The following is a 15,731-nucleotide window of genomic DNA, read 5'->3' on the forward strand; positions in this document are numbered from 1 at the left end:
AATTTCAGAGATTAAATTTCCCTAGAATTCCAAAAAATTTAAATTAATAACAGTCATTATATATTACACTAACATGAAATATATTATACTAACCTTATTTATTGCATGGAAACAGTCAAGCAGAGTTAGATGAAAAGTGCAGGTACCAAATGCAGCATCCCTGTGAGGAATATATATATGGGCTCAAATCCAAATTGCAAAACAAAATAGCTGATGTTTCTCATTTGCTTATATTTCTGTATATCCATTTTCACTGCATCAGCAATAAGTGGTCTAGTAAGGGTAGAAAAACCACCAGCTCTTCCCCAATTCTTTAGCATCTATTTATTGCTTTTTCAGATTTTATTTATACCAACATTTTATGCTAGTGAGGGCTTATAAATAAAGTTGTTAAACTGATAAAATCTGACACATGAAAAAGCCACAGCAGTAAAACAGAGCACATGATGGGCATGGCATTTTAAGGCTGCTGATCCAAAAACAAGAAACAAATTCCTTTCCACCGAGATGTGAAAGAGAGAGAGAAAATGGATACCATCTATCATCTTGACAAGCAGTCCTATCAGTCTTTTTCATCAGCAGTAGAACAAATTCAATAGCCATAACAGTAATATTAAGAATCTAGATCTACTCCTCTTTCTCTTTTCCTACCCCATCTCCTTCTCTGAGAACAGAGAAAGGCAACCAAAGAATCTCTCTTTATAGAGTTGAGTTTGGTTATTACATAAAGTCACAATATATTTGGTATGTTTTAAATTTAATATGAGGTGCTAAGAGGGTTTCCAAATAAATCATTACTTGTTTTATGGCAATAAGTCAATTTGAAATAATGGCTTACATTTTCCTCATTCATTATGCTAACCCACAGTTGCAAACTTCAATTAGGAACAATGATTGTTTATGATTCTCTCTCTTGTTTTTGGTTCACTTTAATTCCCTACCAAGTTAACATATATATCAAAAAACAATAATAATCACAACCCCCTCCCACTACACACAAAGTAAGAATTAACCATAAATAAAGTTTAAATACTTCGCTCATCTGCAAGAATGCAGATTTTATGAATCAGCTAGTCAATTGCAGAATAAGAAATGCAGCAACTATACAGAAAGCCTTGATACAATAATATGGACTTCAACTTCCTAATCCTAACATAGCCAGGGGTAAGTATGCTAGGAGTTGGAAGCCCATTTATTTCAAAATTGCCAAGGTAGAAAACATCAATCTATGTATTCCAAAGAGTTAGGAGATCAGTGTAATACTGTTCAATTGCATGCTTTTATTTACCTGAATGGAAGATATGAAACATTTCCAAATAGTAAATGCCTGTACACATTTTCTGGAGATTCTCTCAGGTATATTATCTGTTTCAAGAAAGAGAGAGAAAAACATTCTTATGAGAATTTTAAGGAATTCATTATTAAATTATCTAGTATTTTTGCCTATTAAACAAACAAGTCATGCAGTTTGGGAATAGAAATGAAAAATGAAACATACTAGCCAACATGAAGTCAGTAATAAGGTAACTGAAACTGAACAAAAAGTCATACAAATGTAAGCACTTTTCAGGTTCCATATAGAGCCCCTGTAGGAAATCCAATCCAAAATTAGTTATGCGTTCATTGTAACATTTGCTTCATAACCCATATATATGATTCAAGGTCATTTATTTCATACATGAGAAAGAATTGTTAAATCAATGTTTAAAGAAGCACAATATTCTAGCACTTAAGTAGCCAGATCTAGGGTTGTAGTTATATAGTTGTTATTATTAATATAACCATTTGGAAACTATTTTAGACAAATGGCTTTTATCAATAACTTAATACTCAAGAGGAACTGCATCATACTCGTAGCGTGTCATTTTAGCACAATGGTGACACAGAACTCCCACCATCCTAAATAATTTGGGTCCATTAATTCTATCTGTATTGTATAGAACAAAAAAACAGAAGAATTCTGGCAATTTCTTAAATGCTTTACATTGTACTGTGATTTAATCACTCATCAACCCAGGTAGTCAAATTCACCCATTTAATTGTAACTGTTAACAGTAATAACTAATAAAATACACAAATACCTACTCTGATTGCTAAAAAATTAAAGGAAGAAAAAGACCCTTCTATGATTAGCAATTCGTAATAAATTTCAACCCCGATTTTAGACTTAAAATATTCTAAAAATTAAATAACACAAAATTTCTGTCTCCCAAAATGACAATGTTCTCCTAGGAGATGAAGTAAAGCCTAAAATTATAGGTGAAACATAATTCCATGGATGAAACTCTTTATTATCCAATTAGCATCCCCAAGACAATATAGCTGTACACAAAGTAATTATCCATTACAGATTAAAATTGCAGGCCCTGTTTCAAGAACATCCAAATCTCTTGATGAATAGATGCTACATTCTCATGAGCAGAACTAGCTATTACCACAAATCTTGAAGAGGAAATTCACAGGCCATGTTAATTAATGTAGTTAATGTAAGCTTAAAAAAAACAACAACTTAGTAATTAGAAACTGCTCTGAAAAGCCATGCTGACAATAACTATAAAACGTTAAGTTTGTATTTCAAATGAAGAAGTTTTACATTAAATAAAAGACTTTGTATAAGCAGATGTACATTCATATAAAATGGGGAATGTTTTATAAAGTAACATTTAGCACCATTTCTAAACACCAACTTTCAAAACGAATAGTTTCAACTGACCTCATGGCTAGGAATTTTGAGGACTAGATTAGAAAGGTTGTCCTAAGATGAAAAGAAAATATATCTTCCATTCCAACTGTACTCTACAGGTAGTCCTCATTTAATGACCAATCATTCAGCAACCATTCAAACTTGGGATAGCACTGAACAAGTGGTACTCTTGATCAGCCCTCAGAGTTCTGGCCAACAAATTGCCCTTGTGATCAGTTAATGTCAGTAAGCTGGCAGTGTTACAGTTAAGTGGTATGGTCATATGATGTTACACTTTATGACTGTGTTGCTGTAATGACAGAAAGTCCAGTCTCAATTACTATCATTAAGCAAGGGCTATCTGTATTTCCTGATGTTCCATATCGCCCAGAAATGATACATTCCCCTGCCCTACCCAAAGCTACCTGATAATCCTTTTGTTAATTGTTAGAATTAGTGGTTTTAATGTTGGATCTAGTAGGAGTATAAATGAAGAATTGGTATAGTGTAGTAAAGTGCTGCACTAGAAATGGGGAAATAACTTCATCTGGAGCAGCTCACTGGTGACTTTCAACCAGTCATATTTCTTGGTTTATCCTACACACAGGGGAAAAAGGTGCAGGAAGCACTATGTACAGCAGAGGTGTTAAACTTGCGTCATCACAGTGGTGTCACAGGACGTATCGTGACTCTCCCTTCACTAAACCAGGTGTGAGCGTGGACAGTGTGTGACGCACCTGGCCTGTGGGGTGCAAGTTTTACAGCACTGATGTACAGTATATCACTTGAATTCTTGAAAAAATCGCATTTAAATTTAACAAATTTCTAAGAAAGTGATTTGTAATATGGCAGTTTTTATAATTGCTTTCATATCCCCTGAAGTAGGTACATTGCAACACTTTTTACAACAGAGGTGGCAAACAATGGCCCTTTTATGACTTGTGGACTTCAACTCCCAGAATTCTTGCTGGCTCAGGAACTCTGGGAATTAAAAGTCCACAAGTCATAAAGGGGCCATTGTTCCTTATCTCTGTTCTAGAAAATTTATATAAAGCCATTAATTTATAATGCTTGGGTGTCAAAATGTTTGGCTTCCCTGGGCAGAACTGCATGAAGAGGACTTATCTTTGGCCAATATAGTTAATGTATACAAATAGGTCCATGGGTTGGACATGTCTGATATAGTGCTTAATTTCGTTTTCTTCGGAATGTTGTATTTTTAGTAAGAAATATCATAGCTTGCAACCTTTTGGTCTTTCTACAGCATATAACTCCTATTCTCCACAACAAATTTTGAGTGATCTGTATGCAGGAAGAATATGAACGCACACATTCACATATAACAAGTTGTAATGGAATTATGTTTGCTGTTCCTTTTCCTGCCAGGCACAAAACAGACAAAGATGCTGCTCAATCTTGCTGTATTTACCATGGTGGATAAAGGCAATTAATGTGCAAAATGCAGCCTTATGCTTTTTTTCCCCTTAGAGACAAGAAAAGCTGTACCAAGCAATATTGTATTCTGCACTTAGGCAAATACCATAGATGCAATTAAGAAAAATTTGTTCCCTGGATTTTACTTTTAAAAAACAGTAAGCTAATTTAAAACAGAAAGAAGTAGAAAGGCAGCAAGTAAAAAAAAACAAAAAACCTTTCATCTTAATTCTGCAAGGAGGATTATAGTTTCTGAGAGGAATGTAGAGGACATTTACTGTTAAGAAAATAGTCCAGTACATAAAGGGAGTCTTTGATTTTTGATTGCAATTGGGACTGGATTGCCATCACTAGATGGTCCTGAGACCCAGTGCAAGCTGTGCATGAATTGAGGAATAGGTGCTGTGGTATGGTGCAAGTGGCTTGAGTTCAAGAAGCCTGGAAAGGAAGATGCTACGTGTGTAGTCGTGGTGGCACAGTGGTTAGAATGCAGTGCTACAGGCCAATTCTGCATTCTACTGCCAGGAGTTTGATCCTGACCAACTCAAGGTTGACTCAGCCTTCCATCCTTCCGAGATCGGTAAAATGAGGACCCAGATTCTTATTGCTATATGCTGTATTTTGTTCATATGATAATGGATGTGTTACAATGGTTCTAAGTTCCATTGTTTAATGCTGTCATAACTTAGAATGGTCATTGAATAAATTACTGTAACTTAAGGTCTACCTATAAATTCAGAAAGACGTGTATTATAACTGAAATACCTTTGCATTTCAAGAATTAAGTTCTTTGAAATGTTTTAGATTTTTAAAAAAACACAGTATTTTATCTTTTAAAACACTGATTTAAAACTACATATTTACTAATATTCATAAACTAATAATAACTAATAACTATGAAGTAGTTATTTCATCCCTATGTTCTCAGTCTTCTTCCTAGAAACTGATTAGTTCATATGTATTTAATTCTAGCAATACTTTAGGAATGGATTCCACCAAATTAATCATTGACAATCATTGTTATTCAGTTTTCCCCCCATAGCTAGGTGTTAATAGTATCAATCTGCAGAATACATTTTGGTATAACAGCACTGGATTAACCTACAACACAAATCTATATATATTTGAAATTCTCGTTGAATGGTACCAAGGAAAAGTGTCCTTATTTTCTTCTGACATTTATTCGAAGATTCAATAAAGGCACAATAGAGCTGGTTTCAATCATGTTGGGGGGAAAAATTATGAACAGGTCATGAATTTCATTTTCTCTTCCCCAACCTAGGAGTGAATTCTTCCAGTTCCATTACTTTTAATATTGATGGAGATGTTAACACTGAATTATTGGTGAAGGAAGGTTCTTGAACTCAAATAAAGGAAGGAAGGAAGCATTCTTAACTAGGTTAACAGTTGGTTAACAGCATGTCTGCAGCATCGAAAGTAGCTTATGTATAGAACACAGTCAAATCTTTTACTCATGTTTTCTAGTTGAAAACATTCAATGAAGTTAAATCAAAGTTAAAACAGCTGTCACGAAGTTTGGAAGAGAGGGAGAGACCTGTAAGGTTAAGCACATTTTTAGAAAAAAACAAATGATCATAGGATAGTTTCAAGTCTCCAGCAGTTTATATTTTTTATTTAAAATGTATCTTTTCGTTAAGAAAAAAAAGTTTATTCCTACAAAATCATAATCTTAAACCAGTGCATGAACAAAATTTATGAATTGACAATGCAAAATTAAAGGCAGCAGAAATTCCTTAAACCGGTGAAAGAAAAAAAAGAAGTCCTTATGTACAATGGAAAGTAAACCTTGACATCTAATATAGGATAAAGATAAGGTAATATATCATCTCTTGGATAAAATACACAAAAAAATACCGTATGAAGTACATATTGAGAGAGAAGGAAAACAATATAAAAAGCAAAAGAAAAATACCAGCAGCCACATAAAATTTGAAGAATACATTTTTAAAAAATAAAATAAGGAAATGCCTGTGAAAATCTACACACTGAACATGAAACGTATTTCTGGCATTACGTCTGATGCATTAACCTAAAAATTAAAACTGATTTTAATGGCATATATTTAATTTCATCTACTTTCAAACTACTAATGGGAAAGAAATTACATGTTTGAAAGCTACATCATAGATGATGTGTCTGCTTCAACAGCGCCATCTAAAACAGGGTTACAACTAGAAATGTTGAAACCTAGGAAGGGTTTTTAGAAAAAAAAAGAGGGAGGGGGAGCACAAGAGGTGAAGGAAACTGCTTACCCTGAAGGAAGAAGATGAGAAAATAAAGTACACAGAGATGAGTCCTGGAGAAGATCACCTGAATTACAGCAATTCTTGGGGGGGGTAGAACCCAAGAACGGTAGCCCTCCAAACATAATTAGTGCCAAGCCTGAGAAAAAGAAACACTGTTACTAAGTTAATGCAGGGTTGGGAAGGAAGAAGTGAGATGGAGGCAGAAGACAAAGAAAGGAGGACAAGACATATAGAGGCTATTTCTAAATTAAGACACATAAAGGAAACAGAAGAAAGGATATTCTGTGTTAATCTTTGTAATATTAGTAGATTGAAAGCACCTACTGCAGAAGTTTAGTGTGATAATATGAATGTGTTTCTTCCCACACAGTGCTCCCTTTTAAGACAAAATTGGCATATTAATCTTTAGTTCAGCAAAACAAAAACCATGGCATCTTATTTCTAATTGCTATTTCATTTCCTCAGCATTTCCTACATGCTTTTCCAACAGCACAAGTCCAGAGTTATACATTCTAGTTACTTTAATATGCATGTAAGAAGTGTCAATATATAAAGATGAGAAATTATTACAAAAGACTAAAAACCAGATTACTAAGAACATCTATAGAGTCTAAAGAAATTTTGCAATATTTCTTCTGTTGCAGAACTTTACATAGCTAATCATTCTGTGTGTTTGAAATTCTTACTGAATGTGGTAGGAAAGTAAAGGCTTGACAGGATTTAACCAAAAAAAAATTGGATACCAATAAACATCCATAAAGACAAAAATCTGTCCTTACAACGTTTCATAACTTTGATGGAGCAGAAGCAAGCAGCAATCTCTGGATTCGATGTATACATTTTCAGAAAGTGTTACTGATAAAGTTATGAAAAAAAACATTTTAGGCTTCATCTTCTTTGCCCAAGTTTGCACATGACATTCTGAATTGGGTCCCAAAAGCAAATAAGCATATAAGGTCACTGACCTGAAAACTTTTCTAACTTTCTCTGAATTGTGTTACATAGGACGACTTTGTAAATAACTTTATTTCTAAGATTAAAATATATATTTCAGAATTGCAATGCACTGTAAAATTTGAAAATATTTTGTCAGTTGTATATTGAGGAGAAAAATGCATGTACATTACAGATGCTTGAAAATATTAATATTCTGATGATAGCTACTAGATACATTAAATTCTAAGCTATAGTAACCCAGTTAATTAACACAAGAACTTACATTGTAATGATTAAGAATTGTCACATCAATTAGAAAGTTAATATAACTCTTCATATTTAATATGCCTTGAAATCTTACTATTTTTAACATACCCTCTAGAAACATCTAATACAACTTCAAACCCTATTAGAGACTAGAATAGAAAGGCTATTAACAACTATAACAAATTCTTTGAAAAAGGAATTTAACATTGAGCAATATGAATCTCTCTGTCTTAAATACAACTACTTTCATCCTTAATGGCATGAACCAATTCAAAAATAAAATATAATGCAGGCTATTCATTCTTATCCTGGCAAATGCCTGCTCAAGGCATTTGGGTTTTCAACTTGAAAAGATCAGATCAATTGAGATCTTTCTTTACCTCCCTCCCTCTCTCTCACACACACATCCATAGAGGGAAATAAATCTGTTAAAACACCTTCTTAATTTAGAGGAAATTCCTATTAGATTGAAAGACATTATATATCATAATATTTTTTATATAAGAAATAAAATCATGTTTTTAATTATATTCTCAATCATCTAAACACACATGAATATATTTTATATGAATAAAACCACTGGTTTTCAGGAAATGTGTTTTGTTTAAGATTACATACATGGGTAACATTTTACATCTTATAATACATATATTACATATCCTAGTAAAGGTATTTCATTGTGTTCACAAAAACAGAAAAAAAAGATAACTATAGCTGAAGTTTTCATGTTAACAACTATCCAATTAATTTATATCAATAATAGTTTGCTTAAACTATCATAATATTATTTTTGGATTAAGTAATTGTGCAAACTAAATATTTACATTCTGTTTAGAATATTAATTCAGATAAATCTGCAGCAAAGATACATTTGGAATTGGAATGAAAACAGATGGGGCTATACCTGTGTTAAAATAAAGGTGATTTTACTCACATTCTTTTGCTATAACAACAGAGTAACAAATCAAATTTGACAATGTTGCATATTGTAAATTGGAGATGACAAGTAGTGGCACATGGATTGCATGCAGCTGTCACTAATGAAGCCCCAGAGCATTCCCAGATCATGTAAAATACTATTTTATGATAGTGTAGTTTCTGCTATTTAAATCTTACAATCCACCCAAATCAGTTAAAACTAGCCCTTGTGGTGATATTATGTTATAGATCAAGCATTGAGCCCAAAAATAATTAATAAAAATGGATTATGCCTTCCTTCCCACTTGCTAGAAATAACTGAACTGGATTAAAAGAATCTGTACCTCGGGGCAATTAAATAAGCAAGTGTGAACAGTGTGATTCTCTGAATAAAATTTTTGTGTTAAACTGCACAATGATAACCTGTTAGTTGAACAAAGCACATCGACCATATGGCTCTCAGGCATAGTCTTCAAAGCCATGACACTCGTCCACCCTCATGCATAGGAGAAAATAATGATGACTACTATCTTGGATCTTACTTTAAGAATGACTTAAAACAGATTTTTGTGCACTATTAACAAATAGATGAATAGCACAATCATTTTATGAAAAATATTAAACCACAATTCCAAATGCTATTAAGAATAGGAAGGACTCTTATTTTTGGATTACCAGATCAGTGGATCATGCCACTTATTCTTCATAAAGCAAGCGTACTTTAACACAAACAGCTAACATACAAAAGGACAATCTTCCAGGCCAGGAGCCCATTCACTTTTCCACCCTGTCCTCCTTGGTTGATTCCTTCATTACATGAATGAAAGCATATTTTACATAAAAATTATAACTACACCCTCTCCTGAGGAAGCATTCTAGTGACTTTGTCATTAAGTGAAATGGTTGCTTAGCAAACTCATGACTGAGAAAGAGAGCAAAAGATCACTGGTTACTATTGGCTTCTTTCGGATAGTTTTATCCTACAGTGACCTGTGCCTGATCCATTCCCGCTTTTGTTTGCCTCTTTGCAGGGTGGAAAGATGGCTTAAACACGCTATCTCTTCCTGAGCTGCTTTTCTTTGCAGCACAGTATTTCTCTAAAAAGTGCTAACCACAAATGAACAAGGTCACTGTTCTGTGACCTTCATTAGTGATTAGAACCCTTCCACTGGTTCACCTCTGGCCTGAAACTGAAACTAATCAAATCTTAAGCAGTCTCATACTGAAAATTTTCCTTGTCCGGAATAGGAAAAGTTGATTCTAAATGGCTGCACTGGTCAAAAGAATGAATTTTTGTTGCCATTTATTATCACTGTATTTGCAAATGCCTAAATAAGGAGTGGGTGTACTTAATAAAGATGAAAATTAAAGCTGCAATCCCAAACTTGCGTACTTCAAAGCTATCAAAATCAGGAATCAACTTTGCAGAAACTACTTCTAAGATAAATGTATTGATACAAAGTATGTCATTTTTTAAAAAATGAATGTTATAAAGTAGTGAGCCATGAAACCAAACTGATTGCTTTCTCCCACTTTTTCTTGCTCCTATATGCTCACTATAATGGGGCTCAGCTTTTTTTGTTTGTTTGGGGGCACTTTTTGGACCCTACCCTTGTTTTCAAACAAGCCTTCTATACTATCTGTCACTCAAATTGAGTCCACTTTGTGATTGCCATTTAAAGTGTACTGGTTTTCGATTTAATTTTTATTTTACTTAAATAAGTTCTGGAGAATTTATACTGAAGTGCCCTTGATGAAAAAAAATGCATAGTATAACTTAGATCTTTAAACACAGAAGAATATGTTTCTACTCATATACTATGTAAAAAAACAAATAAACTGAAAGTTATTTCCAATTCTGATGCTGACTAGAAGTCAAATTGGTGAATCTTGCCAGTTTAAGATGTTTAAATACTTACTGTGTAACAGCCTATGAGGAAGGCTGCATTGGCTTGCTTTTTCTGATCCGAACCACAATAATGAACAATCTTCTTCCTTAACATGGTAAAAGACTATCAAGAAATGAACAGAATTATAATTGTAATCCTTGGATTTTAAATGTATCAATGAATGTAAATATTCCAAATACAATTTAAATAGTCAAATGCAGAGAATTTACATTTAAGAAGTAGTGCCATGACAACATCAATTATAAAAAGAGAATGTGTCATGTGGATTCTTTATATATAACAAAAGGACAGCAAGAGAAAAAATTAACATTCAAATTAATATTTTAAGTCAGTGTTAAAAGACCCCTGGGGGTTCCCTAAGTCTCTCTCAGGAATACACCATAATTGGAATTATTTACCCATATTAAAAATATTTGCAAAAATTTTAAAACATTTTTCTCATTATTTTTATTTGTTAGAAACTAGCACTTATGGAGAAATGTTTTATTTATGTTAATATTTAATGCATTTATTATTATTTTTACATAATTCCATGTAAAGATTCCAAAGTCTTCAAATGTATTGATTTTAATTTTCAATATGGCAAATAATGAATATAATCCATACGAACAAAAACTATTTCATTCATAATTTATAAAATGGGAAGGTGTCCTGACAGAAAAAAAATGTAAGAAACAAAATTTTAAGCAACCACTAGCTTATAAAATAATTTAGAAGGTTCTAGCATGCTTCAAAGGTTGGTTCATTCAGCATTTTTGACTCAATTATAGAATGAAGTTACTACAGAGCAATGTTTCTCAGCTTTGCTGATTTAATAAGTCCAACTAATTTACAAAGTGGTTTAAAATGCATTATTTTTCCTGCCTGTGAGAAATCATTATTCATTTACAGCAGAAAAGGGGCAGACACACCGACATAACCTAGAACATACTGGGATTATATTCCTAAAGACAAAAAAAGGTCAGTTCTTAAGAATGCTAGATCACTGAAAGCATAATTACAATGAAACTAAGTTTTGCAGAGTAATTTGAATAAGAGAATGCAAGAATTGGGCAACCACATATTTTGAATTCCATACTAATATGAGCCTCTGTGGTGCAGTGGCTAGTACTGCAAGCTACTTCTGCCTACAATTTGGCAGTTCTTCAAGGTTGACTCAGCCCTTCCATCCTACTGGGGTGGGTAAAATGAGGACCCAAATTGTTGGGGGCAATATGCTGACTCTGTAAACTGCTTAGAGAGGGCTGTAAAGCACTATAAAGCAGCATATAAGTCTAAGTGCTAGTGCTAATAACTCATCAGCTGAAAATCTAAAAACTACTGTACAGCTATATGTTAAATAAAAGATTTTCATATTTCAATGGAACTTCAAAAACTGAATTAAAACATACTGTTACACAGTACAAAGTACTTTTGGTACTTTTAATATAAATTATATTTTAATTGATTAATAGTAAGAAATTGGATGCTGCATAAAACATCTGGAAAATAGTTTGAATTATGTTTTGTTGATTTTAGAAGTTCCAAGCCTTTTTACAATGCCACATGTTGCAATAGTGTCAATTATTACTGACACTATGGATACTACTGTTATACATGAAAATAACTGGCTAGTTACCATGCAGCTCAGTCAGCTGTTGCATATGACTATTTACATGAAAAAAGAGAGAAATAAATTACAATCTATTTATCTGTATCATGACACAACTGATGAAAACAAACATAGTAACTAAAATTATTTCATTTTCAGAGGGATCATGAAATGGGAACAGATTTCATTCCTGCAATTTATTTATACATTAAACTACATTCCCATAAATTATAAGAACTATATTTTCAATATTATGCTTTATATAATAAGTTGACTAAAATATGCCAGTACTACCACCTTCAGGAATGTGAATAACTATGAATACACATAAGCTGTTAAAAAATATACTAAAGAAATTTCCTTCTGTAATTAAAAGCTAGATATTGATAACCAACCACTCCAATATATTCCAGGAAAGAGATGCAACAGTTTCTCATTAAGTTTTTTTTCTGCACCTGATTATTAGGACTTCAAGTTTTTTAAGTTTATATTTCTGCCTTTAATCCTTAGCCAAATTATGAATTTCCAATTATTTATATTCTGAAATAAAAATCTAAAACTGATCATATACTTTCCCACTCTTCTGGCAAACATATTCTCATTTACTAGAGTAACAACAGTGCCAAAATAAATCTTGATTTTATTATTTCTTCTGGGATGGGAGTATACAATAATAAAAAAGTGCAAACAAGACAAAGAGAATATAATGTTCACCCCTTCTAACATTTTATAAAGAAACCGAGAATGACCAAACTATTAGATGTTACCTTTAATTTTTTATTTAGCTTGCAACAGTATCTGTAAATCATTGCCAGATTGAGTGGGCCAAAATCTGCATAGAAGCTTGGAAAAAGGGGAGGGGGAAGGAGAAGAGAAGGATAGGGAAGGAAAAAAAAAAAGACCTTATTGAAATGTCTGTTAAACTCCTCCCCCCACATTCTCTCCACACACTCCCACTGCAGCTGCTTAAATTTCAATAAATAGGCATTATAACTGGCGTATTTCCCCATCTCTTTCAAGACAACCATTGAAACACAATGTAATTAATGGGGGGGGGGGAATCTTACAAGCTTTACATATATTATCAAATGTCAGCAATGTCAATAAATGGTAAAATCATTTTAGAATAGATAATGCAATATTTTGTAGTCACATCTTCAATTAAAATATAAAAGTGACTAATTCAACAGTACACACATAACATGCTTTATTAAGCCTGAAGTATCAACCCACAAAGAGAGCCGACTGACTCAACACTGCATGATTCATTGATCTGAGCTTGCCTCTGTACATGCCAATAGGCTTGGTGTTTTAACTGACCCACTTTTTCACTGTATGTAACTGATAAAGGACCTACAGTTGCAGAAATCCTAATGTTCATCATGACTAAAGAGAGAAATGCCTGATGTTTATTTAAATACATCTTTACCCTGAGCTGACTTCTTTTTAACAAGTATTTTTGTATTAATTTGTTCAATTATTCATATTACTTATAACCTACTTACTATTTAGAGGATCTTATGGCAGGTTATACTGACAGAGAGGCACTAAAGGGATAGCTAGTATGACAGTGGCTAAAAGGGAGATTATAAAGCCAGGTCATCATTTGAACCATCCTGATCTCCAGGATAATACAACGGAATATATCCATGAGTTGTGCAAAGTACACATATCCTGAATTATATGTATCAATTTATGGATGAACAATGCTTAAATGTAGAATTTATTTTCAGAATTCCACAATCAACCCAGTCACATAACATGGTTGGAAACAAAGCCAGTCCAAACAAGCAATACCTAAGTTAGAACTATTTTTAGTTTTGCTTCCCATCCATGATGTATATATCTTCTGTGGATAATATGCAAGAGATAACATGAAAATTCTTAGTCAACTAGTGATATCTAGGGCAATGAGAAAACTCTAAACCTAGAGTAGAATTTCCCATTGTATTCTTTCAGATGCGTATGAGTTCAACTCCCACAATTTCTAAATAACTGGAGGGAACTAAAACGGAGGAAGACAAATCAGCATCTAAACATTTCAGGCATATAGATAGCAATTTCTCTGGCAGCCTAATGCTCAAACAGCTTGAAAACTGAACAACTGTTTGCTCTTCTTATTGGTAGCATAGTGAAATGTTATGAGAGAACCATTTAGACAGGTCTCATCTACATAAAATTGATACAGTCTGCATAAAATTGATACATAATTGTTTTCTATCAATTTTTCTGGACTGCAGGCCTTTTCTAATATAACTTAACTGATTCATATTATTAAAACAAATTGAAGTCTCTAGCTTCAACCCAGTCAATAATTTCAACCATCTCTAGGTAAATACAAAGTTTTTGATCTCTGTAAAAATAACTCTTCCTTAAAGTGATGGCGAGATACCATGGCAAGTTAGGAAATATTTTTGAGTCTATCCAAAAAAGTAACACTGCAACTCTATTGTCATCTGTAATAAATGCAATAAACAATGCTACACATTCCCATAGTTAGTGCTTTGGATTAATACCGGTATTTGTAATTTCTGGAGGCCAATAATGAGAATGCTGTATACCAATATAAGATCTTCTCTTTATTTCAATTGCTTTTCATTCAAGGATACACCATCCAAGCCACAATTCCCTACTTGGGACTCTCTAGATGTAATGGATAGCTATTGCCATTAACGTTAACCTTTATCTGGAGTTAAGACTTCTATAATGCTTGATAGGTCATAAGTTTCCCAGTGTAAATTTATGAGACATAGACCGTTAAAGTAGTTCAGTCACAATTATTAATCAAGGAAGAATGCTTAGCCTCTGTAATAGAAAATGTCGTTCCCAACTGACTTTCTGGTTTTGGAAACAAAGAAGGACTGGACCTGATTAATACTTGGATGGAATACCATTAAGTTATAAGCTAGACTGGGAAGTAAAAAAAAATCCTAAGAGAATGCAGTGGCAAATTATTTCCATTTTGTTGTTAACAAAGGTACATGACAATGTTTATGAAGTTACCAGAAGTAAAAGCTCAACTCAATGGAGACTGTGGAGATGGATATTTACCATTATTCTTCAATTTAACATGAAACATGATTCTTCAACCTAAATATGCTTCAGATCAGTTAACAAATACAACAATAATTTTAAAACATAGCAAATATTTATAGAATTAAACAAATGTATCAATTTGCTTCCAGGTTTAACCTTAGAAAAAAAGATGGATCCGGCCTGCGGGCCACCAGTTTGACACCCTGCTCTAGAATAATGAGTTCTGTTTCAAATAAGCCTTCTTGACTGCTACATAATGTTCATTTAGAAAAATAAAATGTATATAGTACAATGAAAGCTTTAAACAAGCTTCAAGCAATCTCATTATAAAAATTAAATATTTGCACAATAGAAGTTGTGCAAATACTAAGTACTACTACTAATATTTAGTACTCAATAGCACTAAAATAAAAGGAATAAAAATTATTATTTATTGGGTTCATTTATTTATTCTCAAATAAATAAAGCAAAAATAAAGTCCTTATTATTAATATCTTTTCTTCTTCCTTCCCTTTCCACTGCCACTAATTTTAGCTGCTAATGGTCCCAACAGCATTTTATAAAATTACTTCTTCTGAATTACATGATTTACTATGACACTCCCTAAGTATTTGCTAAGTCCTTCTGACCTTTGCTTTTTAATTTAAAAATTGGGAAAGGAAATAAATATTCTGGAGAACTGGAGATTG

At 32.9% G+C, this 15,731-nt stretch overlaps 1 protein-coding gene across 24 annotated transcripts in view; it reads right to left on the reverse strand.

Moving 5' to 3' along the window:
- CDC14B (cell division cycle 14B) overlaps positions 1 to 15,731 on the reverse strand; it is a 63,162-nt gene that overhangs the window by 26,337 nt on the left and 21,094 nt on the right. For 16 of the 24 annotated variants that reach the window (XR_015742203.1, XR_015742204.1, XR_015742205.1 and 13 more), the window contains exons 3-6: positions 12,774 to 12,849; positions 10,425 to 10,517; positions 1,289 to 1,365; positions 94 to 160 (exon numbers count right to left, since the gene is read on the reverse strand). Coding sequence is in view for 19 of the 24 variants with exons in the window: in XM_026703907.2 (XP_026559692.1) it covers positions 94 to 160; positions 1,289 to 1,365; positions 10,425 to 10,517; positions 12,774 to 12,849 (313 nt within the window). In the remaining 5 variants the exon portion in view is untranslated. The remainder of the gene's footprint in view (positions 1 to 93; positions 161 to 1,288; positions 1,366 to 10,424; positions 10,518 to 12,773; positions 12,850 to 15,731) is intronic. The other 8 variants (XR_015742207.1, XM_087926825.1, XM_087926828.1 and 5 more) reach the window with 1 other exon arrangement.

Source organism: Pseudonaja textilis, chromosome 2 (genome assembly GCF_049901715.1).
Source record: "Pseudonaja textilis isolate UNSWEBS1 chromosome 2, rPseTex1.2, whole genome shotgun sequence".
NCBI classification, from domain to species: Eukaryota; Metazoa; Chordata; class Lepidosauria; order Squamata; family Elapidae; genus Pseudonaja; species Pseudonaja textilis.